The 27,531-nt window shown below is 46.0% G+C and overlaps 2 protein-coding genes across 4 annotated transcripts in view; both read left to right on the forward strand.

Annotated features, from left to right (window-relative positions):
- The window catches only part of LOC115083767 (gastrula zinc finger protein xLCGF3.1-like), a 165,364-nt gene that overhangs the window by 8,645 nt on the left and 129,188 nt on the right, over positions 1-27,531 (forward strand). The window contains exon 3 of one of the 3 annotated variants that reach the window (XM_029587784.1): positions 5,186-7,770. The exons of 1 other annotated variant lie outside the window; for it this stretch is intronic. In XM_029587784.1, the coding sequence (XP_029443644.1) occupies positions 5,186-6,147 (962 nt within the window). In that variant the 3' untranslated portion in view covers positions 6,148-7,770. Of the gene's footprint in view, positions 1-5,182; positions 7,771-27,531 lie in introns of those variants that run through there. One more of the 3 variants, XM_029587783.1, reaches the window with a different exon arrangement.
- The window catches only part of LOC115083768 (zinc finger protein 282-like), a 30,268-nt gene continuing 21,328 nt past the window's right edge, over positions 18,592-27,531 (forward strand). Inside the window, exon 1 of the mRNA XM_029587786.1 lies at positions 18,592-18,745. Within this exon, the coding sequence (XP_029443646.1) occupies positions 18,722-18,745 (24 nt within the window). The 5' untranslated portion in view covers positions 18,592-18,721. The remainder of the gene's footprint in view (positions 18,746-27,531) is intronic.

Below are 27,531 nucleotides of genomic sequence, written 5' to 3' on the forward strand. Positions count from 1 at the left end.
TGCGCAATTTATTCAAAATCGCTATCCAGCAATTTAATGAAATCCTGATCATCAATATTACTATACTCCACCAAGGTCACCCTTCGGAGTTCAGCTTGAATGAATCACTTATAAAGTCTAATGTAGTCAGTCCACGTGGTGTCAGAACTGTTTATTTACCTTCCAGAAAAAGTGAAACTTTTTAAAATATCAGCCACATAATCATCAGAATAACTAAATGTCTAATTGCTGGAAGTCAGGCTCATAGTGGAAAAACCGTAACAGCACTGTATAAAAGTGAAACGATCGATGCCACATAAAATCACTTTGTAATGCAATTTCTATTCTTTATTTATTTAAAATACTTATATTACGCCTATAGTAACTGGGTCCTGCTAAGTGGATAAATATAGGGACTCAATCTAATCTAATAAATTAAGTGGAAGTTCTCAATAGCTCCCAAAATAATAGGAGGTTCAAATATGGAGCTTAGTTGTAATCATTGGGTTCCATCAACAATTATTATTATAAGCTTATGATGAAATTTTTTGAAATTTTATATTGCAGATAAAACTTAGGCCTGGATTCTCTAAGGTCGCAGACCTTAGAGAATCCGGCGGTAACGGGGGGGCGGTCCTGTTATAGCCAGCAGCGATCGCACCTCCGTGGTGCGATTGCTGCCGGCTTTTGCGCCAAATAACTACACCATAAAAGGTGTAGTTATTTGGCGCGAAACTGGCGGCGATAAGGAATCTTACCTTTCGCCGCCAGCGATGTGTCCACAGCGTCGGCCCCGGTGCCGCCCCGACTCCTCCTTTTTCGGGGCCGACTCCGCCCCGAGCTAGCTATCGCACGCGTTTGCCTTGCAAGGATTATCAAAGCAACAGAAGGAGTGTTTCTGCACGTGGTAAATCAACCATCCAAGGGAATCGTGCAGAAAAAAAATATATTAAAGATCCACACTCGAGTCAATTAGAAGTAATTTGTTGAAACATGATGATATGCTTAATGTAAACTGTGGAGTTGCCGCTCCAACTAAAGAATTATTACATCTAATTGACTCGAGTGTGGATCTTTAATATATTTTTTCTGCACGATACCCTTGGACTAATCAAAGCACATATAGCACCGACCAATCTGATTGTAGACTAGCAGAGCTTCAGCGCTCCTTGAGTGAGTTTCTCTGGTCCATTAAGACTGAACCGGGTAGGTTCCACTGAGAGGAGTTGATAATGCCCAGTAACATCTATAAGTGAATGCATCCAGCCTCTCCCCAGGCCTTTAAATGGGTCAGATTTGACTTTCCTTCAGATGAGAATCAAGAGTTCCTCTGATGATTCGGACGGCTCCTCTAACGTAATAAAACCTATTGAACAGATAATCCGTGAGATGCAATGAGCCGAGTGTTAAAACTGTGTGTGGAAATTCAGAATTCAGCACATAGTTTCTTAATGCATAAGCAAAATATTTTCTCATTCTTGATGCGGTAAAGCTAAACGATATGCTAATTCATTGGGAGTTAAAAAAAACCCCAACCCCAAACCAAGTACTTGGGGAGAATATAGAGGAAGGGACTGAGCTGGATTAAAAGGGATAAAAGATGGAAACTGTGCTTTGTGTACCGTGAATAAGACATGAAAGAAGCAATTGCATGCTGGGCCCTGTTTACTCTGCTTTCATTAGAAATTAAACACACAAAATATGATGTATGTGCCCAAAAAAAAAAAATGCTTTCTGCGCATAAATCCCGACCACAGATCTCGGCGCCAGCCCGCCAGCTTCTGCCCGCAGGCTGACACTAGCACCGGAAACTTTACTTCACCGCCTAATGGGGATTAAAATTACCAGTGCTAAGAGAGCCTGGGATAAGCCAGCACACGTCGCGCTGACGGGCAACAGCTAAGGCCATCATTAGCATGCGATTTCCATGCGAGGGCTGCAAAGTAGTAGCGCACACGCAGTCTGACACACACTTTTTTTTTGTGTGTGTGTGTGTATGCGCACAAAACTCCTTCCTGCCTCGGGAATCCAGTTCTTTGCAGAAAAGCGCCGGTAAAACCGTGCGCTCTGCTGAGCGCACCTTTATTTACATGAGGCCCTTTAGAAACTGGGCGGTAAATGGAGCTCTCGCCCCGCGGGGAGGGGCACTCACAGTGCTGTTCTGCAGGGATTGGCACTTGGACTGGTTCCTTTCAACATTTTCATAGGTGATGTTGCTGAAGGACTGCCGGGAAAGGTTTGTCTTTTTTTTTTTTTTTTGCGGGTGACACCAAAATCTGAGAGAGGGTAGGCAGCCCAGAAAGGTGTGGAAAGCACGAGGAGGGATCTAGCAAAGCTTGAGGAATGGTCTACTCTAGAGGCTGGTGGCTAAGATTTAACGCTAACAACTGCAGAGTTATGCATTTAGGGTGCAAAAACCCAAAGGAGAGCTGTACATTCCTAAGGGGTGAAATTCTCCGGTGCGGAATCTGGGGTTCTCTCTCGTGATCTCAAGGTGGCCTAATAGATGGATACGGTGATGGGAAAGCCAGACCAATGCTTGGCTGCATAAGGAGCAGAATGATCAGCAGTGAAAAGGAGATGCTACGATCTTCATATAAGTCCTTGGCGAGACCTTATTTTGCAATACTATGTACAGTTCTGGAGAACCTACCTTCAAAGGGATGTAAACTCAGCCTACCCCGCGGGAGTAGGGCAGGCTGCGTACCACAAGGCAGCATCGGGGCACCCGCACCTCGGGACCGATGTGCCTGCCTCCCCCTGCCCCCGCTGACAGACCCTCACCCCCGGGAAGACACCGGGAGCAGAGGCTATCTCTGGAGAGCCCTGCTGCCGGCTCCCACAGGATTTGCAGGCTGAAGCGCGCGGCATTGCCGCACTGAACAAGGAGGGGAGGCCGCGAAAATAAACTCCGGCGCCCGGGAGGCCAAATAAGAGTGGAGTGGAGTCGTAGCCTAGTGGTCAGAGCAATGGGCCCTGACCCAGGGAAGCCAGGGTTCAGTTCCCACTCAGGGATTGCAAAGGCAAATTACCTCTCTCACCAGCAAGAATAATGCATCATCACATAAAGAAGGAAGCCATCTTAATTCATTTGGATAACCTTTAATGACTGAGACAAGATTTTTTTATCTCGCCTCTGTTAATTACTCTGTATACCAGTGATTACATTGGGTTTAGTTTAGTTTTAGTTTAGTTTATTGGCATTTATATACCGATGTATCAGACAAACCTTCACACTGGTTAACAAAAATTATAACATTCAGAAATACAATAATTCGTAAAATAGTAACAGCTAAAAACTACACAAGATAAAAGAAATAAATTAGCTGTTACTAGAATAAACCAAACAGATAAAGCAGATAAAACTCATAAAAAATGGTAGATCTCTCCCAAAGTCCATTTTCCTAGCGTGTAGCCAGATGGACCCAGGACCAATGGCTTTATGCTCCCCTGCCAGCAGATAGAGTCGGAGTCAGGTTTCAAAGCTGACGTCACCCTGGATACTGTTGCGTGTCCCGTCTGTGGCAGGCTCGCGACCGGGCCTGCTGACCTCCGACGCCCAGCTCCCGACCCTGGTCCGTCCTCGCTCATGGCTGTGGGCAGCCGCCTATGCTTCTGAGCCTCTGCTGCCTCCTCGGCCGTTCTTGATTCCTCCACGGACCTCCCCAGCTCCCGGCCGGTCTCCCCACGTGTGCCACGGGAAGACGCCGCCGTTCAGCCTCCTGACCTTTAAAGGGGTTGCGGCAGGAAACTAGCTCGCGACCCCGGATGATGACATCACTGGGCACTGCTAGTTAAGGCAGGGCCCGCCACTCGTTCCTTGCCTTGGCAACAGGTCTCCACGCTTGTTGTGTGCTTGTTACTCGTTTCTGATCCTGCCTTCGTTCCTGATTCTGACTCCGTACCTGGTTCCTGTTCCTGACCTGTCCCTGGTCCCTTCCTTGTCTGTTCGGACTGACCTCTGGCTTTGACCCTTGCTACATCTGGACCACTTTCAGGATTGACCTCTGGCATTGACCCTTGCTACGTCTGGACCATGCTCAGGATTGACCTCTGGCTTTGACCCTTGCTACGTCTGGACCACGCTCAGGACTGACCTTCGACTTGACCCTTGTTCCGTGTGACTCTATACCTTGCCTTGCTCAGCCGCCTGCCCTGGCACCAGCCTGTACTTTACTACGCCTTCGGTATCTCCCTGGGCTTGGCCTTCTCAGGCTCCGGCCTTCTGCTACCTGGGCGCCACCTGTTTCCTCTCCATTCCTTTTGGCGTCCAGGTCCTTTGATACCTCTGCTAGTCCCTGGCTACCATCCATCTCATCTACTGGGAGTCGCCACACAGAGGCCCGCCTAAAACCAGCCGGCCCCGGCACCCAAGGGCTCAACCTGCGGGGAACGAGAGCTGGTATTGGCGAAGCTCCCGTCGGCCTCCGTCTCCTCATTGGCTCCAGGATTTATTACAAATGTCAATAGTACTTTCTCCAAAAATTGCTTTACTGAATTAACCTTGCCCAGTAGCAGATAAATATCAGCAGAAGCTAATATAGCAAATATTAACATTGGCTCGATGTGAAACAGCAGGAGTATGGAGAGAGAGCTCTGTTCCTTCTAGTTCTAACGTGCAGGCTAGAACCGATCTTTCTCAAGTCGGATTACGGCACACAAGAATAAAACTACTGTTTCCTTTCCTAAAATATGGTTATCCTATGTTATTTGGAAAGGGGTCCAAAATTAATTAAGACCCAAGGTATGGCATCAGAGTGGTTGTTGTGATCATTCCCCCAAAGTTTTCAAATCCATAAGCTCTTTTATATTTTTCATTGGAAGACTCTGGCAGTATTATCTGTATACACTGCTAGGGTAGTGGGGCGGGAGGGGGTTTAAAATCAGAGACTGCACAAGCAGTGTCTTCCTGTTTTTATTTTACGTTATTGATATAAAGTGGTACAAAGTTTGTGTATTGCCAGTAGGTTCTTTTCATAGGAGATCAGGTATATCAAAGTGTACGCTCTTCAGTAAGATTGGATTAATTAATTGTCTACTGCTGAGACTTGCGCAATGTGTTTATGTTCTTATTCTTTGCATTGGAGGGCATTGTTGACCTTGAGACAAGTTGTATGGAGTATTATGTATCTGTTATTTGCGGTTTCTAATAATTTTCTAATTTATAAAAATAAATAATGTCTGCACGTTCTCTCTTACCCAGCAGGTTATGGAATCGATCATGAAAATAGGAAGCAGGAAACCCACAAGATGCTTCCAGGGAAAGCTAAAGAAACGTTTATCCAGAGATTAGAGGAGGGAAAAGTCTGGCGGGCAGAGTCTAAATCAAAGGTCTGTACAAGAGAGAATCCACATTTATGTACGGAGTGTGGCAAAAGCTTTACTTACAAAAAACAATTAAAAGTACACCAGAAGATACATTTGACAGAGAAACCATTTCCATGCCCTGACTGTGGTAAAAGCTTTATTCAGATATCACGTTTAAAGGCACATCAGTGGATCCATACAGAAGAGAAGCCGTTTATATGTCCTGATTGTAACAGAAGCTTTTATCATAAATCAGATTTAAAAGTACACCGGAGGGTCCATTCAGGAGAGAAACCATTTACGTGTCTAGATTGTGGCAAAAGCTTTAATCGGAAATCAGTTTTAAGAAAGCACCAGGGTGTCCATATGGAAGAGAAGCCATTTACATGTTCAGAGTGTGGTAAAAGCTTTATTTATAAATCAGATTTAAAAGCACACCAGAGGATACATTCAGGAGAGAAAGCATTTACTTGTCCAGAGTGTGGAAAAGGCTTTATGTATACATCGGAATTAAAAGCACACCAGAGGATCCATTCAGGAGAAAAACCATTTACATGTCCAGACTGTGGTAAAAGCTTTAATCGGAAATCAAGTATAAAAATACATCTGAAAATACATGTGGGAGAGAAACCATTTATATGTGCACAATGTGGTAAAAACTTCAATCGTAAATCAAATTTAAAGACACACCAGAGGATCCATTCAGGAGAGAAACGGTTTACATGTCCTGACTGTGGTAAAAGCTTTCTTCAGAAAGCACACTTAAAAGAACACCTGAGGATCCATTCACCAGAGAAAGAGACCCAAATTGGAAGTGCTCTGGCCCTGATGGAGTTTCCAACTTTTGGTTCAAGATTTTAATCTCTCTCCACCAAGACATAGCTAACTGCAAAAATTAATTGATCAGACAGCCACCATTAACTCCACAATGACTAACAGGAATAAAACTCCTCCTTCCATAGGGAGAGCCAAATAGCCCCAAAAACTATCAAACAAAACTTGCATGCCTACAATCTATAAGATGTCCACTGCAATAGAAACAGATAGAATATATGGTCAGATTAACTCTAATAACATCTTGGCAACAGAACAGAAGGGCAACAAAAGAGGAACCAATTGATGCTGAATAAAGCTGTTATGACCAGCTGCAAAATAGTCAAAACCTCCGTATAGCATGGTTTGACCAAAAGAGGAAGCATTTGATAGCAACCCACAAGTTTTGGATAATAAATTGCCTTGAAAGGTACAAAGTGAACACTGCGTTGATTGAGTACATCAAGTTCACCATGAAAATGTGACAGACTACTTGTCATTTGAATTATGAAGATGGTCAATTTGTCATCCCTTTTCTTTTGTCTGGCATTAAATCCTCTGAGTACTCTAATGAACTCCTTGCGTTATAGAATTAGCCTTAATCTAGAGTTGCTAATCTCCTACCGATGATATCTCACTTATTGTTTGCTGATGACTTGAAACTCTATAGCACTTGTGATGCTCATTTAGTAGAATAACTCGGAGAAGTGAAGAGTTTCTCAGATAATATCAGGATGACATTTGGTTAGGACAATAAAGTAAAACTGAAAACATCTCCTTGAATGAAGATTGCAATATAAAGAACTGGAGCAGGAAACTGTATATAAATATCTAGGAGAAGAGGAAGGTGGAAAAATTTGGCATTAGTTATTAATAGAAAAGTTCAATAAAAAGTACTATAGGAGACAAGCAGATATTGAAACGTGCCTTACAAGCACGGAATGAGATATGTTATTAATCAGCTTGTAAGTCCTGCACTATCATATAGCTTTGGAACAATAGACTGGCCTCATAAATCACTTGAAGAATTGGATGTAAAAACAAGAAAGCACCTCCATGCCCAACAGATAATCCATGAGAACCCATGCATGCTGATAATGTACAACCTTTGAGTTGAAGAGATTAGGAAATGTATTACGCATATAGAGCTAGCATATTAGGCCTTCAGGGATACTTAATGGGATCAGTGGACCCAAATGCTCAAGTATGAAAGCGAACAAGCATTGGTCTCGGGCCTTAACCTTGACAACTGTTCCAAAAATAGAGGGAATGACTGAAAATCCACCAGCACATGAAGGGAAAGGGTCCTCAAAATCAGCAAAAACATGCAGTAAAAGACCAAATAGTCCATCCAATCTGACCAGCAAGTTTCTTATGCTAGTAACTGCCACTCTGTGCAGATTATCCCCAAGCCTTATGTTAAGGGTAGTAATATTAACAATCAAAACCAAGCAACTGTCAAACCCACAACAAAAATTACTGCTAGCAACATTTTTACAGGGTGAGCAGCCTGCTTGGTAATTAAGACAATGCTTCTTGAACGTGTTTTAGAAGCAGTTCTGCACTTTTTCCCTAATGTCTTCATATCAGTATCCCCAGACTGTAAAAGACAGGGTCCAGCGTTGGCTGTCATCTGAATCAAATCCCCATTTTTTCCCCTCCCACGGTCAAAGTGGAGAGCAATATTGCAGTTGTGCCAAAATCATGAAAGCTAATTGGTTAAGAGTAGTAATCCCCATGCCTTCTGTTAGGGGTAGCAGCTGCTGCTCCATGTAGGTTATCCCCATGCACTCTTTCTTCATTTCCTACCTCTAGCCTTTAGGGATTCCCAGTGTTTATCCAATGCCTTTTTCAATTCATTTACTGTTTTTATCCTCACCACCTCTTCTGGAAGGGCATTCCAGGCAACCCTCACCATGAAGAAATATTTCTTGACATTGGTTCTGAGTCGTCCTTCCTGGAATTTACAGGAGGACCTTGCAAGACTGGAAGATTGGGCATCCAAATCACAAATGAAATTTAATGTGGACAAGTGCAAGGTGTTGCATATCGGGAAAAATAACCCTTGCTGTAGTTACACAATGTTGGGTTCCATATTAGGAGCTACCACCCAGGAAAAAGATCTAGGCATTATAGTGGATAATACATTGAAATCGTCGACTCAGTGTGCTGCGGCAGTCAAAAAAGCAAACAGAATGTTGGGAATTGTTAGAAAGGGAATGGTGAATAAAATGGAAAATGTCATAATGCCTCTGTATCACTCCATGATGAGACCACACCTTGAATACTGTGTACAATTCTGGTCGCTGCATCTCAAAAAAGATATAGTTGCGATGGAGAAGGTACAGAGAAGGGCAACCAAAATAATAAAGGGGAAGGAAGAGCTCCCCTATGAGGAAAGACTGAAGAGGTTAGGGCTGGAGAAGAGACGGCTGAGGGGGGGGGGGTATGATCGAGGTCTTTAAGATCATGAGAGGTCTTGAACGAGTAGATGTGAATCAGTTATTTACACTTTCGAATAATAGAAGGACTAGGGGACACTCCATGAAGTTAGCAAGTAGCACATTTAAGACTAATCGGAGAAAATTATTTTTCACTCAACACACAATAAAGCTCTGCAATTTGGTGCCAGAGGATGTGGTTAGTGCAGTTAGTGTAGCTGGGTTCAAAAAAGGTTTGGATAAGTTCTTGGAGGAGAAGTCCATTAACGGCTATTAATCAAGTTTACTTAGGGAATAGCCTCTGCTATTAATTGCATCGGTGGCATGGGATCTTCTTGGTGTTTGGGTAGTTCCCAGGTTCTTGTGGCCTGGTTTGGCCTCTGTTGGAAACAGGATGCTGGGCTTGATGGACCCTTGGTCTGACCCAGCATGGCAATTTCTTATGTTCTTATGGTTCATTTTGTGAACCCTAGTTCTACTGTTTGCTTTCCAATGGAAAAGGTTTGACATTTGTGCATCATTAAAACCTTTCAGGTATCTGAAGGTCTGTATCATATGCCCCCTGCACCTCCTCTCTTTCAGGGTGTACATATTCAGATCCTTCAGCCTCCTCTCTTAAGTCTAACAAGCTCTGGAACGAGGTTCCTTTATCCATCCGCCAAGAACCAAACCATTTTGCTTTCCGGAAAAAAAAAAGCCAAGACATGGCTATTCAAGCAGGCCTTTCCCCGGGAATAGTCAATTTTCCCCACACCTGGTCCTTACGCCATTCAATGGCACTCAGTATTAACAACATTAACCATGTTATATCTATGTCTTAATTTCTGTAATCCACTTTGAGATCAAACCTGGCAAAAAGCGGAATATCAAATGTTTGTAAATAATTAAAAAAAAACAAATCCAAAACACCTTTTATTGAATCAGATCAGGAAATAAGGAAAGGCAACTAACAGAAGCACAAATACAGTGGAAAATACTAAAGAAGTACTTCAGAAATCCCACATAAGATCAAGATTTGTCACAGCAGTGGTTAAGGAGAGGTGAACACAAAACTATGGATGAAAGATTGATAATTGCAGCACAGGATAGTGGACCACAGAGAAGACGGCTCACAGCCAACACAGAAAAGCATGGTAAAACAGACAAATGCAGGTTCTGTAAAAAGAGAACTAGAAACAGTGCTGTGAGGTGCTGCTGATGTCAGAAAACCTGCATATGGAAAGGCACAACAAGGTGGGCATGGCTCATCCACTGGAAACTGTGTAAACACTATAGTCTCACTGTATAGAGAAAGTGCATATCCTTAAGTACCAATCGGAGAGCAAGAAAATGTGGCAGAGAGATACAGAAATAGTCCCAACTATAGTGGGAGCCATGGGCCTGATTAAAAGAGATTTCCAAGCCCACCTTGCTTGATATGATGCCCACACATATATCACACTCTACGCACTTCTTAGTACTTGCATTGTGGCACAGAAAGCCTTCAGTATACCCTGGCTTAAAAATGAGCTTCATTGTATTCATTTACAATTATTTGTATTCTGCAGTTCATTACCATAAGACTGTTTGAAGCGGGATGTCTTGTCGAAGTATGTGCAAAGCCAAACCCATGTGGGGATCTTGCCCCCCCCCCCCCCTCAGAGAAACTCTGTATATGTCCAGAGTGTGGTATAAACTAAGAGGAAGAGAAATAATTTCTACATGGACCATTAATGACAAAAGGACATAATGCAGAGCCGTAGCCTGGCAACTTGGCACCTCTGGCCAAGTGAAAACGTGTGCCCCCCACCCTGTACTCAACACCATGAATTGGGAGATTGTTATATTTGTTTTATTTATAGTATAATATTATTTCTACACGTAGCCTTTAAGTAGACACATCTGTGACCTTGGTTCCTAAAGAGTTCTCATTGCATCTGTATGGATGTGACCCTTAAATCTCTACCTTGTTAAGCATATGGGTGAGAGGGGGGGGGGGGGTACATTTAAACCACGATGATATCCACAAACAGACCCCGAGCAAATACAAAATACAGAACCACAATTTAGAAACAGAAACATGCAAACAAAAAATTCTACTGGAAACCCAAAGAAGCCAGAATCTGCGCGCAGTGCAACACCAGAGAAATAGAACCAGAAATGCAGTTTCCTAGTAACGACAGCAGAAAAGCACCAGATGGCCCATCCAGTCTGCCCAGCGAGCTTCTTACGGTAGTAACTGCCGCTCCGTGCAGGTTACCCCCAAGCCTTCTGGTAAGAGTAGTACTATTTACAATCAAAATCAAGCAATTGTGAAACCCAGAGGAAATCACTGCTAACAATATTTTACTGGGTGAAGTGCTTTCATTGATAATTCAGGCACTGCTGCTTGATGTTCTTTGCTTTGGGACTTGGCTGTAGAAGCCGTCCTGTGCGTTTCCCGTCTGCATGTCAGTTCCCCAGACTGTAAAAGTAAGGGCCTGTGTTCGTTTTTCCCGACATTTCCTCCTGTACCGTGCAATTACAAAGATATCACGAGAAGAACATCCCCAAAGTTGACTTGTTCCATTCATTAAACTGAAAATAAAATGTTTTTCTTCTACCTTTGTTGTCTGAACATTTTTCTTATCACTTTGGTCATCTTTTTTTTCTGATTTTTCTCTTGTTGATCTCTTAATCTCTTTTTCAGTGTCTTCTCTCCATTTTTCATTTATCACTTCTGTCTTCTTCAGTTCCCTCCCTACATCTCTCTCACATAATCTTTCCTTGTCATCTCATTTTTCTCCATTTTTCTCTCTGCTTCATTATAAAATCGGTTCGATGTCCTCCCTCCGTATCCCAACCGTACATCTCTCCAGCTCTCCCGGCTATTGCCCCATCTCATCCCTCTTGTCTCCCCGTAATTGGCTTGCTCCCTTTATCATCTCCAACTATCTGGCTCCCTTGCCCTGCCCCTCGCCTTCGTTTAATTTATCCCGCTGCTGTTTCACGGCCCCCACTTTCTCCCAGTCTTCTAGCTCCCCCTCCTCCCAGTATGTCCCCATTTCACCAAAGTCTGTATTCTTGGAATCCAGACCTTTGACCTCCCCATGACTTCTCTCCATCTCGGCCACGCTATAAAGCCAGGCTGTCTGATGATCCCTGGTGTTTGTTGCGCACCTCCCCAGACGTCAGAGATAGCGGGTCCCTGTGTTGCTCCTCCCCTTGTGGGGTCCATCACCCTTTGTCTCTAGGCAGAGCCCCTTGAAGGGAATCTACACTCTCTTTGCTCCTTACAGATATCTGCAGCAGGCTTACTCGAACCCACATCCAGCAGATTAAAGCCGCCCCTTCCTTCCTCCTCACCTTTTGCCTGTCTCCACTGGGTCTCTGTCCAGTTCTGTCGGAGTTAAGAGGCCTGTAGGTCACACCCATGTAAATGGAAGCGCTGCCATCTTACAATAGCTCACAGTGCCTCTTCCTTTCCCCATGCCTCTGCATTTCAGTGACTGTATTGTTTCTCTTGTGTTTTATAATGTTTTATGAACATTTTGGGTTTTTTTTTCTGTTGTTAGCCACTTAGGCTGTAGGATAACGCAGCCTAAACGTTTTATTTTATTTTTTTTAAATAAACAACTTTTCTGACACAAAAGAGTTGCTCTCCTCTGCCTTTTCTGTCATCTCTGTCTTCCCCACGAGGTTGTGACCCGGGATGGACATATCCCATGCAAGAGATTCACTGAACTGTGTCTCTGTAACAGCAGCAATATTAAATTGCAGATATAACCTGGCTGTTCTTTCTGCTAATTGTAAAATACCAACAACAGGCAGCCCAAGAGGGCAATAAATTAGACAAAATGCCCAATTGAATATCTTAAACAGTATTCCTTCGGTTCTTTCTGACAACTCTACAGGTATTTGTTCCAAAGTTAACATTCACTTATATATTATGAAGATCCCACTGCTGTGCTTATCCTCTCTAGCCCTTTCCTCAAAAGAAAACCCGGGGGCAGGGGCGGGAGCATTATTTAACAGCACCGGGCCTGCTGAATTATTCCATTACCAACAAAACATCGGAATCGGAGCTTAATCTGTGGAGAAATGGTCTGGGATGCAGTTCCGCCAATTCTTTTTCAGACTTCAAGAGACAGAGCAGCAGGGGGGGTGTTCTGCTCCAGCCTTCCCTTCCAGGCAAACCTACAGGGATGAGGAGAGGCCGGAGCAGACGCTCTGCTAAGCCCGTCTCCTCCTGTTCGGTGAGGAAGTGGTGCGATCCTGAAGCAGAGCAGAGCAAAGAACAGACACGAAAAGGAGCTGAAATAGCAGCCGAGCGAAACTGGCGAGCAGCAGTGCTAATCACTAAGGGGTACATTTTAAAACACAGCGCGCACGCGTACTTTTGTTCGCGCATCAGGCGCGAACAAAAGTACGCTGGATTTTATAAGATACGCGCGTATCTTATAAAATCCGGGGTCGGCGTGCGCAAGGGGGTGCACATTTGTGCAACTTGCACGCGCCGAGCCCTGCATGCGCTGCCTGTTCCCTCCGAGGCCGCTCCAAAATCGGAGCGGCCTCGGAGGGAACTTTCCTTTCACCTTCCACCCCCCGACCCTATCTAGTCCCCCCCTACCTTTATCTTAAAAGTTACTACTGCCTCCGGGCAGTAGTAACTTACGCGCGCCGGTGCGGCAGGCCCCCGACACAGGCCATGCCCCGGACCGCGAACACGCCCCCGATCCAAAACCGCGCCCCCCCGACCGCCCCTTTGTGCAACCCCCGGGGCTTGCGCAAACCGCCGAGCCTATGCAAAATAGGCTCGGCGCGCGCAGGGGTTTTTTAAAAGGGTTACGCGCTTACCTTATGCGCATAACCCTTTTAAAATCCGGCCCAATGTGAAAAGTGTGTGTGTGTGTGTGTGAGAGTGGAAGAGAGACAGGAAGAGAGACAGTTCAAAGCCGGCCCTGGCTTCACTCCCTTCCTCCCTGCTGCACAGTTCCACTTCCTAAATTAAGCCCTGATCTAACTCATATTTCCTATAACTCCCACTGTAGTAAGCAAAGGGAAAGCTAATGCATTGGGAGATAAAGTAAGCCAACTCCAGCTAAAATGCGTGCTCAGCTTTTTCCACATGGTGAGGGCACATTTTAACCTGGGCAGCCAAAAGGAGTCTCTCAGATTCATGGTCTGTGCACAGGTTGTTGTTTTGTGCACTTACAATGCGAGTCTCTTATGCATTCAAAACACGCTTTTGCTTGTTTGCGTGCACAAATCACAAGCCAGGAACATAGCAGCCAACTTTTCAAAAGGATCGGGGGGTTGCTAAATAACCAGTGCCCCTCCATGGACGCAGTGAAGGGGGGTTTGTTCAATAGTGGGGATGCTCACAGGGCAGGAACGGGCAGCCCGTAGCCTGCCGGACAGAGACTGTGGGGCTGCCGTTTCCAAGATCCCACCTTCTGTAAAAAAAAGGCCTTGTCCTCTTTTTTTTGATGGGGGAATCACTGATGTCACTGCCGTTTTTGGCAGGCAATGTTTTGAGGGTAAGTGTAACCCCTGGGATTAAAAATGAATGGGTGGAGGGATACTTAAAAAGAATAAAGAGGAGAGAAGCCTTGGCTCAATCAAAATCGTATTTTACCTGCCAAAGTCCTCGAAGCTGCTAGGAGAGAGCTGTTAAGGCTGTCCAAGCCCCTTCTGACGAGAGTCCAGAATCCTGGGGCGGCCCTGACTCGATGTGTGAGGCTACAGCGGCCTATTCTGCTGGAGATAATTGGAGCTGTGAGTCAGTCCGCTGCTAAAATGCGGACGGTGGCAAGCTGAAGAGAGAGAGAGAGCAGCATCATGCTGTCAGAGCCGGGAGAGAGAGAGACATCGGGGGGGGGGGGGAGAGGAGATGGGCACCTGGTACGGGGACCCTCTCCCCTGTGCAGCTAAAAGAGGGGCGGGACCAAAGCAGAATTGTGACAGCGGGCATGCAAATTAGCCAACTCCCCACCAGCATTTTGGGAATAAAAGTGGGGGAAGCATATCCCTCTGGTCCCAGCCCAAGCCCTGTCGGCCGAAGAGAAGAAGAAACGTTCCAGCCAGGAGCAGCGGGCCAGCAGGGAGCCCAAGCCCTGCTGGCTGACGAGAACAGGCGCGGAGTGGCACAGCCGGGGAAGTGGCGGGCCGGCGGAGCCTGCCCAGCTGGTGGCCTGTGGCCTCTTCTGCTGCCGTATGGCCCAAAGATAGAAGGAGGCCCTCAGGCCGTGGTGGAGCTCATCCCGCCACAACCTGAAGATAATAGGGAGACCCTGATGTGTGTGAGCTTGTGTGAAGGAGTGAGAGCCTTTTTGTGTGTGCATGTGTGGTGTGTGTGTGTGTGTGTGAGAGGATGCCTGAATGTGTGGGTGTATGAAACGGTGAGGGTATAGAAGAGTGAGCGTGTGTGTGCATGAAACGGTGAGGGTATAGAAGAGTGAGCGTGTGTGTGCATGAAACGGTGAGGGTATAGAAGAGTGAGCGTGTGTGTGCATGAAACGGTGAGGGTATAGAAGAGTGAGCGTGTGTGTGCATGAAACGGTGAGGGTATAGAAGAGTGAGCGTGTGTGTGCATGAAACGGTGAGGGTATAGAAGAGTGAGCGTGTGTGTGCATGAAACGGTGAGGGTATAGAAGAGTGAGCGTGTGTGTGCATGAAACGGTGAGGGTATAGAAGAGTGAGCGTGTGTGTGCATGAAACGGTGAGGGTATAGAAGAGTGAGCGTGTGTGTGCATGAAACGGTGAGGGTATAGAAGATTGAGCGTGTGTGTGCATGAAACGGTGAGGGTATAGAAGAGTGAGCGTGTGTGTGCATGAAACGGTGAGGGTATAGAAGATTGAGTGTGTGTGTGCCTGTGTATGAGAGGGTACCTGTGGGTGCGTATGTGTGAGAGGGTGCCTGTGTGCGGGGGTGGGGGTGAGAGAGGAGGCAGGCGTGTGTGTACCTGGGTGAGACAGGAATCGTGTGTGAGAGATAGAGGAAGCGTGTATGTGTGAGAGAGAGCCAGCGCAAACGTGTGTGTCTGTTTCTTTCACACACACACACACACTCGAGCTCCTTCTGTCTCTCACCTAGTGTGTATGTGTGTGAGAGACAGAGGGAGCATATTTTGTTTCTGTCTCTGTGTGTGTATGTACCTCCAGTTCACAACAATCTCAGAGTGACAGGTATGGAGAGTGGGGGATTTTAAAATCCTTATTAGTTTTAATTACTGGGTGTTATTTGATATCTGCTGTTTGGAAATATTTTATTGATTTTATTGTTCTTGTTTAAGTTATACCCTTTGTTACATGTAAACCGATCTGATATGAAATCTTTTTCATGAAGGTCGGTATAGAAAAGTGTTAAATAAATAAATGTTTAGAAAATTTTTAAAAATGTGTACAGGAGCTTCTAATTATTGAATATTATTCTGTTCAGCTGTTTTGAAATGTATATTTTTAATATGATTTACAATTCTGATTGATTTATATTTCTTGATTGTATTGTTTTGAGGAATAGTGATTTTCTGCTTTTCCATTATTGCACTGCATACAGAATCTGGCTTGTGGTTTCCAGTTCAGTTTGGTTTTTTTTGTTTTACACATATTTATTATTATCGAGGCAAATGCAACACAGTAAAAACATTGTACCAACAAGTACGAGATAAAACAGAATGGTACAGACTAGGGAACACATCATACAGCCTTAATAACATTTTGAAAAATAACCCAAGGCAGCCATGACAGAACTACCATGGTTAGACCCCTCCCCAGGTGACAACAAGAACATCAAGCTCAAGTAACAGTATCCTATAATCAATACCAAATCTTGGGACATCATGAAGAGTCAAAGAAATGGGGGCATATTGGGAACACCAGCAGCTACAGTGCCGTGTAGTTAGTTATAGGGAGTCCAGTTTTTGCCTGCATGTGTGCATGTGAGAGAGAGATAGAAGAAGCGTATGTGAGTGAGAGGTACAGAGAAAGTCTGTCACACATACGCTTCCTCTGTCTCTCACCAAGTGTGTGTGTGTGTGTGAGTGTGTGAGAGTGAGTGAGTGAGAGAGAGAGAGGAAGCATATTGGGGCAGATTTACGCGCGTGGGGGTTACGCACGCTGAGCCTAATTTGCAGAGGCCCGGTGGTACACGCGAGCCCTGGGACGCATGTAAGTCCCGGGGCTTGAAAAAATGGATGGGGCGTTGCCAGAGGCCTCTCTACTGCCGCTGGGCCTGGGGATCGCATGCCGGCACTTGGCCAGTGCGCACAGCCTACGCCTGCCCAGACACAGGCACAACTTCTGCAATAAAGGTATGGGGGGGTTTAGGTAGGGCTGGGGGGCGGGTTAGGGAGGGGAAGGTGGGGGGAGGTGGAAGGAAACTTCCGAGGCTGCTCCAATTTCGGAGCGGCCTCGGAAGGAACAGGGAAAGCCATCGGGGCTCCCCTAGGGCTCGGCGCGCGCAAGGTGCACAAGTGCACCTCCTTGCGTGCGCCGACCCAGGATTTTATAACATGCGCGCGGCTGCACACGCATGTTATAAAATTGGGTGTAGATTTGGGTGCACTGGATTGCGCCTTTGCGTAGGTTCGAAAATCTGGCCCTTAGTATACACTTTACTTTCCCTGATGGGAAGACTTTATCACATTAGCGTAGCTAGGAATCCAACTTTTCATTTATTTAAACAGAATAAGAGAAGATCGGCACATTTTGATAAGGAGTGTTCCTGAGACAGAACTACCATTGCCTCTCAGCTAATCACGCAGTGAGTGCAGACAGTGCCCTCTATCATCGACCCCCCCCCCCCAGACACGGTGAGAGGACGAAGACCAGCGCACTCTTAACATTAATGTGTCGCACTCAAATCACTCATTCAGCCAATACACAGATAAGTGCCATAAAAACAATCTAGCTAGACCTGCAGAGAGTTAAAGTAAGAAAAGGAAATAAAAAATGAGCAACCCAAACAAAGAGAATAAAAGAGCAAGAAAGAAGGAAATTGAAACAAAATCAGATAGTGACGGAAAACGTAAAAGGAGACAGCAGGAGAAAGAGATACAAATAATGGATAAAGGTTAACATTCAGAAAAATAAGAAAAGAGCTCTTATTAGTTGACATTTATATGAATATCTGTTATCCTGTTTTGTTAAGATATTATTCATTGCAACATTGATATTTCTTGTTTGGAAATAACATTTACTAGTCATTTTTTGAAGTGGGTATTCATCCGATTATATTTTGCTTTGGTAATTTGGGTACTGCCTTCCCCCTCTACCACTGAGGGACATGCTGAGTAGGTTCTGGACCCCTTTTCCATTTTAAAACAGACTCAATTGGAAGAATTCCTTTTCTGCCCTCCCTTTCTTGATTTTTTTCTTCATTATTATTGCCTCTCAGCCATTGTAGCAGGAGAGTCACTATCTTATGCTGGAGGGGCAAGGGATTAGAATAATTAAGGCTGAAACTATTTGGAGAAAAGGTGAGAGAAGACCCATGGGGGGATTTTAATGGTGAGAGAGAAGGGAAGATTTATGCGCACAAATCACTTTTGAGCATAAATCTGGAGTGCAGGTGATCGGCCCCACACTAACACCAGAAACTTTACTCCACTTCTGCCATGAGGTAATCCAGTGCACTTCTCAGGACTGGGCGTAATAGCTAATGCCATCGATAGCATGGGATTTGCATGAAAGGTTGCTAACCTATACACACTTTGCCATGCACAAAACTCTTTGCTGTGTTGCTATTAAAGTTTTTCTTACAGGTACAACTGCAGGTTAAACTGTGCCCTCTGCCCAGCGCAGCTTCTTGCATCAGCCTCAGAGTGAGCTCTGCCAGCGCTGCTTCTACCAAAGCAGCCAGTGCTGACCTGCAGCCGGCACTGGGGCAAAGTTCTGAATCCCAGCCCGGACACGGAAGAAGCGGCTCCAAGCGCTGCCTCCCCTGCGTTCCCCGCCTCCTCCTTCCACGCTGTGCTGTGTAAAGCTCCGCCCACCTCCTTGTGATGTCATCAGTCTGTGCCCTTACTGTAAACTTCGCCCAAGTGTGGTGTCATCAATCAGCGCCCTCAGTATAAAACTTTACTCCTCCCTTCACCCCCCACCATCAGTCTGCTTCCAGCAGTATCTGGAACTTCTTTGCAAGCGTTGGTCATTGAGAGAACAGAACCTACGGAAAGAGAGAGACGGGAGAGCCTGCAGCTTCCTCCTCCCCAGGAGAGAGCATGGCCGAGGCAGAGCCTGCACAGGTAGGGCTGGCAGAGGGGACCAGGCAAAGACTCTTCTGGGCAGAGGCAACTTTTTGCAGAGCTTTGCATGCTTTTATGTTCAGGGAGGAAAGGTTCTTGTAGGGTTTAGGGATGCTTGTATGAATTCTCAGGTGATTTGGTCTGAAGCCAGGCGACCTAGTTGGGGGGGGGGGGGGGTAACCAGCATGGAGCGGCTGTTACTATCCTAATCAGATACAAAGGGGTAATCTGTACGGAGCGGTGGTTACTACCTTAGGAAACTTGCTGGGCAGACTGGATGGACCATTTGGTGTTTTTCTGCTGTCTTTACTGAGTTGCTGTGTTAGGGTATGTGGTAGGATAGGAAGAGAGTGAATGAGAGGAGAACATTGTGCTGTTCTTTTACTCCCTCTCCCCCCCCCCCCCCGCAGAGACAAAAAGCAGGATGAGCATTTGAATTCCAGATCCTTCCCCTTTCCGTCTGAGGAGGCTAAGGAGAATGGGTTGTGCATACTAGTTTGTCCCCATGCTTAAGGCATAGGATAACCAGCTGAATCCGCTTCAAAGAGGCCTGGTTTTACCTGTGAGGTTTGCAGCAGCTCTCAAAGGGAAGTTTTCCATGGGCACAATGTGCTTGTGGTCGCGCGCAGCTTCTTTCTCCCTACACAGATTTCTAAATGCAATCAGCACGTGTTAATTTTCTCGCATGCCTCATTCTGTTGTACGCTGCTTTCAGCAGTATTTTATTGGAAAAGTGATTTAAAAATTAGTGCACTAAAAGTACATCTGTTGTAGAACACCGCGTGCAGTTCTAGCGCATTGTAGAAGGAAATCTTGAAATATTTTCCCCACATAGGTTTGCAAATTGTCCTCTCTGTGGCACTGTACAGATACACATACATCCCTTCTCAGTGAAGCTTGCAATTTCTAATTTTCTGTATTGTATCTTCCCTCCTTACCCTTCTTTCAGGCACAATCCCCAGCTCTTCTGACTACTTTAACTCCTCCAGTCACACTCTCCCCATTCCCCTTTGTGGCCTAGCAACATAAGGAAGCTCTGGGCTGTGGCATCTCACCTGGGCCTCTGTCTGCCATGGTGGCAACAGCAGTTCTTAGCACGGGCCCTGCATCCACTATCAGCCCAGAGAGGGAGGAGAGCAGATCTAGTCCCCCCTCAAAAGTGGGAACAAAGAGGAGATAAGTACCTACAGACCCCCTCAGTCTGTCAGCAGTGGGCAAGGCTATGAAAATACTAAAGGATGGAGCATGCAGTACCCTGGAGCAAATAGGTTACAGGACTGCAAACATGGATTCCTGAAGAGAAGATCCTGCCGGACATACCTGATTGGGTTCTTTAATGAGCTGAGGAAAGTGGATGACAATTAAAAAAAAAAATATATTTTTTTTATATATTAATTAAAAAAAATTAAATTAAAATTAAAAATTAAAAAAAATATATATAAATTGAACCTTAATACACCATTAACCAATTTGCCTAGACTTTTCATCAACATAGCAATAATTAACTCCACTTCAATAGGGTAATCCACTAATGTTACAAATGCCGTAATTGGCATATTTGTTCTCTATGTTTAAAATCCTAGCTTCTCTCTCTGTTCCAAGTTGTGTAACTCCCTTGTTTTATTGTAACTGCAATCTTTTTGTCTTCACTTGTTTAAATGTTTATTATGTGTATTATTTATTATTATTTTGTTCCTTCTCCACTTGTTAATTGTAAACCGGCATGATGTGATATCCATCGCGAATGCCAGTATAGAAAAAATTAAAATAGATAGATATTTATCTAGCTGTGCCCGGCCACGCGTTGCAGTGGCAGTCAGGTTCTTTTCTCCCCCTTCCCCCTTGCTCATATACCTCAGTCACACATCGTCTTCCTCCTTGTTCACTCACCCCCCCCCTTCCTCCCCTGTCACTAACCCCCCCTTCACTCCCCTGTCCCCACTCCAACTCTCACCCCTCACACTCACCTCTCCCCTCTGTGTCTCTCCACTGACACTCACTGCCCCCTTCATTCACCCTCCCCTCACTGTCACCTCTCCCCGCCTACTCCCTACCCTTTTGTCAGTGTCACCACACCCTCTTTCAATCTCCTTCCCTGATTCTGATCCCCCCGTCCCTCTCCCTCTTGTGCGGTTCTGCGTGGCCCGCTCCCGAAGGCGCGAGGATCCCTCCCTGTCGTGCACGTGAGCCGTACCAGATCGCCGCAGCTCCTCTCAGGTGTCTAATTTCGGCCGGCCGACTCCACCATGCCCGATATTGCCGCCAGTCCACCGCTGCTGCTCCTCCCAGCGCCATGTTGGTCCCGCTGTGCTCGACGGGTGCTCCTGCCCGCGCATGCGCAGTACAGCAGCTTCATTTCCCAAGGAAGATAGCGTGTGTTGCATGTCTGTCCAACAGATGTCGCTGTTTTCCCTACACACATGTAAAAACATGTTGTTTTTTTTTCTGTAACCGTGTGACATCTATGTAATCTAGATAGAGAAGAACCTTTCTGAAAGTGAAAGCAATTGGTGCAGTAGCTGAGCCTGGTTTAAGTTGAAAGAACAGAGCAGTAAAGGTTATAGTTTGTGGGTTTTTTTTCTTTTTTACCCCCAAATGAACAGCACCAGCAAAGAATAGTTTAAATATGCAAGCACGCCTTCCTGCCCCCCCCCCCCCCCTGTGAAAAATGCGTGGCAGAAAATAAGAACGGTCCCCCACCGTGCTCCTCCCCGGCTACCTGTGTAAACTGCCAGCCGGTGGCGAGGGTGTGTGCTAGGGTTTGTTCTGCCGGCTGCCATGTCGCAAAACTTCTCCGGTGAAAGTGGTGCGTCTTGATTCTTGACCTAGTAAGGGCAAATGTCCGCTGAGGATATGGCGCCGATGGGCTCTTGCCCTTACTATGTCACATGGTGTACCGACGTCATTGTTGTCTCCGTATAGCATAGTAAGGGCAAGGTCCGCCGGCGCCATTTTGGTTGCTGGCATCCGACGGCCCTACTGAATGCGATGTGTCCCGGACCGTTCCTGTGGGGCCGGCGAAGAAGCACGGACTTGTATCAGGTGCAGTGTGTGGGTGGGTGGAAGAGGGTACTTTAATTTAAATTCGGAGGGTGTGTGAAATGCGTGGCTTCCCAATGTAGCAGCCAGGAATTCGTGTTTTGTTTTTTTTTTTATAATTTATATCTTTATTAAGTTTTCAAAATTAGTACATAAAACAATTAATAATCTCATAATTCAACCTGAACAATAATAGTTCAATAATTCAACCTATTTTTAACAGAAACAGAAATAATTACCCAAACATCTGTTTGTAAATAGAGGCTCAGAAAATAAAGGGAGTATATTAGGAAACAAAAGATAATTTCTTATATTAACATCATCCACAGTAAGTTCTGATTACATTTTACTATTCACTAGAAAGAGGGGAAGATGTGACTACTCTCCTTTGCTCTATGAAACTCTTTAATTGATCTGGTGAGAAAAACACAAAAAGATCCTGTTCCTTTTTTAACATACATTTGCAAGGAAATCTAAGAGTGTAGGAATAACCCAGGGAGATTACCTCCTGCCGGAAGACCAAGAATTCTTTTCTTTTCTGCTGGGTAGCATAAGACAAATCTGGGAAAATTTTTACCACATTATCCCAAAATGATATAGGATAGGCAGAAAAATATTTTTTCTTTACCTTATTCAGGTCTGATAATTTTTGAAAGGTAATTAGTAATACCCCCCTATCTATCATTCTCTCAGAATTTTCCAGAAAGTTGGAAAGATTACCTTGAAATGGTAACTCCAAGGTATTCACCGCCGGATTTTTCTTCGGTAAAAAATAACATAAGTTAATTATAGGTAATTCTTCTATAGGAAATAGAAATACTTCTCGAAATAATTGATGTAATGTCTCCATTGGTGTTTGCCCTACAATCCTTGGAAAATTTAATATCCTTAAATTTAATCTTTTGGAGTTATTTTCATAGGTTTCAAGTCTTCTGGACAAATATTCTCTGTCTTTTGCTACCACAGCATGAAACTCCTGATTCTTTTTCTCTAATTCTTCTAATTTCTGGATTCTTTCAGTGGATTTTTTAACCTCCTCTCGAATATCTTTAACCTCCTGAGAATAATTCCCTGCAATACCATCAATCTTTTTCTCTAACCCCTTCATATTAGTATTCATTTTAGTCATCAAGTCCCACAATAGATCTAGTGTCACCACTTGAGGAGGTGTTATGATCTCAATTACCTCACCTCCGGTTGCAGTGCTTAATCCCACAGTCTCGGCTGCCTGGATTGATCGAGCGTCCAGACTATCTGTTGGCTCAAGATCAATTCCTTCCGCTACTGGAGGAGTCTCACCTTGGTTCACCAAGTATAACCTGGTCCCGGTCGTTGTCGTCTGCGCTGCTACATCCCCGGGGAGGTCTCACTTCCTCTCTGCGGTGGTGGCCTCAGATTTGGACTCAGCGACGCCTCCTCTATTGTCTCAGTGTTTTCTCCCATTTGCACTGAGTCTGCAGTATCCTTGATTGCTGGATAGGTCAGAGCTGCATTGGACATATAGCGAATTATCTCCTGTTGAATAGGAGATGGGAGAGGTGCCGGGGGGTAAACCCTTACCCCTCCCCTTCCGTTTTGGAGGCATAAAGCTTAAATTACAGTCGTCACAGGATTCGCTAGGTGTACCAAACACTGTGGTTTTTAGAGCCTCTATGACAGTCGAGTAGAGCAGATGGTCCGGCCTCACCGACCTGCGCCGGACTAAACCGGACAAAGTCGTGCGCGCCCCTTAGGCGCGCGTGGCTTTGGCGGTGCGCCGGCGGCTGCGGTGCGCCGGAAGGGCGCCGCTTTTGTAGGCGCAGAGTCCCCAGTAGTGACGTCAGTAGGGCGGGAAAAGCAGATTTTCAAGCGTCTCACCAATTGACTCTCCTCTGCGATCAGGCTCGACTGCGGCCTGAGAGTCGCCAGGCGCCGCTTTTGTAGGCGCAGAGTCCCCAGTAGTGACGTCAGTAGGGCGGGAAAAGCAGATTTTCAAGCGTCTCACCAATTGACTCTCCTCTGCGCTCAGGCTCGACTGCCTTGTTTTGGTGTGTTTTGGGAGGGTGGGTGAAGTAAGTGACATTGGCAGGCGTGTGGGTGGGGGTGTGATGAGTGTGGATTTCTGTGTGTTATGAGGGACTGTGAATGAAAGACAATAGCCCTGTGTGGGGTGTGGTGTGAGTGTGTGTGAAAGGTGTAAGAGGTTGCGCTTGTGCTGACGGCCACCAGATGTCGCTGTTTTGTGTAAGCAATTTTTAAACTTGTATTACCTGTCACAGGTGTGACCTATATGTAATGTAAGTGTATAAGATCCTTCCTGTATGGGAAGTGAATGTTGTGTGCAAATTTGAACGCATTCGGTTAAGCGGTTGGCGAGATTAGCGACGACGTACAAACTATTTAACATTTTTATTTATATAGATTACATAAAAGCATACAAGAATAGCAAATTAAAATACTGTTTCAAATCATAAAACTCAAAAATAGTCAGGTTTAAACAAATGGGTCTTGAGAAGATCGTTGAACTTTTTAAGGGAGTAATATTTTCGTATTTCGAGTGGGAGGAGATTCCAGAACATAGGTCCGGCAAAGGAGAAGGAGCATTCGCGTGTAATATAAGAGGCTTGCTGCTTTTGGTGAGGGGACTTTGAGAAGGAGGTGTTGTGATGAGTGTAGAGAACGAGTGGGTGGGTAAAATTTGAGTAAGGACCCATGGACAAGAGACGTCATTCAGAAGTTTATATATTATCGTTCCCAGTTTATATTTGATGCGTTCAGATATGGATAGCCAATGGAGATGGATTAGAGTTAGTGTAATGTGATCTGAGTGTTTTGTGTTGGACAGGAGTCGTGCAGCCGAGTTGATTAAGAGTTGGATAGGTCGTAGAGTCGCAGCAGGAAGACCAGTGTATAAAGCATTACAGTAGTCAATAATTGGGAATAAAGAAGCTTGAAGAACAATACAAAATTCAGCAGTGAAGACAAGTTGGTTGGTTTTTTTTTTTGTTTGTTTATGCCAGCAAGTAACCGAAATCTGAAAAAACTCTGTTTTCCTAACGTGTAGCAGATTTATTTATTTATTTAAAAGTCTTTTATACCGATGTTAGTCGAAACATCACCTTGGTTTACATGGAACAAAAGCAACAGAAATTACAAGTAACAGGGGAAGGGAAAGGGGTACAAAAAACCATAAGGAGAACAGAGAAGCATAGGAACAAACAACAAGTGAACTATAATGTCATAAGAACAAGGTCATAGTCAAATTCAGGTCATGATCCATCATGATGTATTCAGGACCAATGGGTATAGTGTGCTCCTGATAGCAGTTGGAGATGGAGTCAGATTTCAATCTGACGTCAGCCCTGCAGGAAGCTCTGCTTTTCAGTATTTCTCAGTCTCCATAGCAGTTCGGGACTCTATACACGCACAGCGTTAGAATATTCAAACCAAAGAAAATTCCAAACAAGAAGTCTTACCTCTACAGACGAGCCCTGCTGTCCTGCGGTGATACCTACAGGTCCCTCCCCCAGTTGAGAATCCCTCAGAGGTAGGCCTCGGTGGACTTAGCCCCCGGCAACGGAAGAGGCAGAGGGTGCAACACCGAGCGCGGCGGTGAAGGTACTTTTCCCTCTCCCACCACAGCTGGAGACCGCCTGGAACAAAACCCAGGAAACGCCGAGACAAGGTAAGGTAGAAAACTTTCTAAGTCTCCGGTCTCCAAGGCTCGGAAAGCTGCACAGATCATAAGCCGGTGTCTGTGCTATCGGATTGATCTGCCCCATCCAGGCTAGACCCCGATCCGATCCGAAGACCCTCCAAGGTAGTCACCATATTGCTCGCGTGGTTGCCGACGCCATTTCCCATCGATCGCCTTCCTGTCCGCTTAACAGAACCATGCGCACAAGGGGGCCGGGCGCATAAATTAAATCTGTGCGCACAGCGGCGCACCCGGAGCGCATAACCAAGCCTCCCGGCGCGCGCACTATACGGGGCTTTCTGCTACCCTATGCGCACAAACCATGGCATCACCGGCCAAGAAGGTCAAAGCACAAGCCCTCTGCCCAGCCTGCCACATAAGAGCTGCACAGCACAAAGAGGCCTTGTGCCGACAGTGCGAGGAGGCTCTGGGAGAACCAGGGCAAGGCCCTCCCCAGCCAGTACAGGAATCCGGATCCACTGATAGTACACCGGTCCTCTTCACACCCAGCGCGAGCCTCCCTCAAACGGGGCTCCCTGGGGAACGCAGCTGCTTTCAATCTAGACCCATGCAACTGGCACCACCGATGACACAACCACAGCCTCCTCCAGAGGACCCTAAACTCTCAGGGCCCTCTAGGCCCCCCAGAGACGTGCCTCTACCGGCCAAAAGCCTCTCCATAGGGGACACAGACACCTCGGACGAGGATCAAGAATCCCTGGAGGCAGGGGAAATCCCTCCAGGAACAGAACCTTACCGAACCGTGAGGCATTTTTCCCTCCAAAGACGAACTATCAGACCTCGTGGCTCACAGCTTGAAGTAGCTTGCCATTCTGAGCACTGGTGCCACAGGGGAACCGAAGACGAACCCTCTCCTAGAGGGACTCCGTCAGGCTGCAAGCCATACAACAGCTGATCGACCTGGAATGGGATGCCCTGGAGGCCAGTTTCAAAGATGGACAGGCGCTAGAAGCCCTTTACCCACAGGAACCCTCTGCCAAAGATCTGGCGTTCCCCAAAGTGGACACCATGGTCTGCGTGGTCACAAAGCGCACTACCATCCCAGCTGAGGGAGGAGCGGCACTCAAGGATGCCCGGACAGACGTCTGGAATCCATCCTTAAACGGTCATTCGCCTTAAACAGTCATTCGACATATCAGCTATGTCACTACAGATTGCTGCCTGCTGTGCCGTGGTAACAAGCGCCTGCTTATCCATGACCAGGAACACCACCACGCCTGTCGCAGCACTAGAACCGGCGGTATCCTTTCTCATGGATGCGACCTCTGACCTGGTACGCACGTCAGATAGGGGCATCTCATCTGTAGTGGCAGCCAGAAGGCAACTCTGGCTCCGAAGTTGGTCAGCTGACACGATTTCCAAGACAAAACTCACGAGAATGCCCTTTAAAGGAGCCCTCCTGTTGGCAAGTGAACTGGAGAAGTTTTAGCAGACAAATGGGGCGAATCCCCAGTACCTTGGCTACCGGAGGACAAGAACAAAAGAAGCCAACACCCCTTCTCCCCCCCCCCCCCCCCCCATTACCTAGAGGCAGAGGATCACAGCGCTTCAGACCCTACAAGAGTACATATCAAGCTCCGTAGACAGGGACCAGTCCTTTCGGAACAAACACAAGAGGAGTGCCGGCTGTGGCACAGGCTCCAGCCGTACCCCACTATGAGAATCAGCAGACCCATCCACAGGAAGAAGCCATAGGGGGCAGGCTTGCCCCATTCTACAAAAGATGGGTCAAGATAACAGCGGATAAGTGGGTCCTAACCATCATTCGAGAGGGATACTATCTGGACTTCCACAACATCCCGCCTGGCAAGTTCGTGAAATCTTCTTGCTACACACCCTCCAAGAGGATGGCAGTGGAAACCACACTGGCCAAATTGCTCGCCCTAAAGGCTATAACGCCAGTGCCCACGCAACAACAAAATACTGGACACTATTCCATCTATTGTATCATCCCCAAGAAAGAGGGAATGTTCCGGCCCATCCTGGACCTCAAGTCGGTCAACTGCTCCCTGAGGGTACCACACTTCTGCATGGAAACCCTGCACTCTGT

Source organism: Rhinatrema bivittatum, chromosome 2 (assembly GCF_901001135.1).
Source record: "Rhinatrema bivittatum chromosome 2, aRhiBiv1.1, whole genome shotgun sequence".
In the NCBI taxonomy this organism is placed as follows: domain Eukaryota; kingdom Metazoa; phylum Chordata; class Amphibia; order Gymnophiona; family Rhinatrematidae; genus Rhinatrema; species Rhinatrema bivittatum.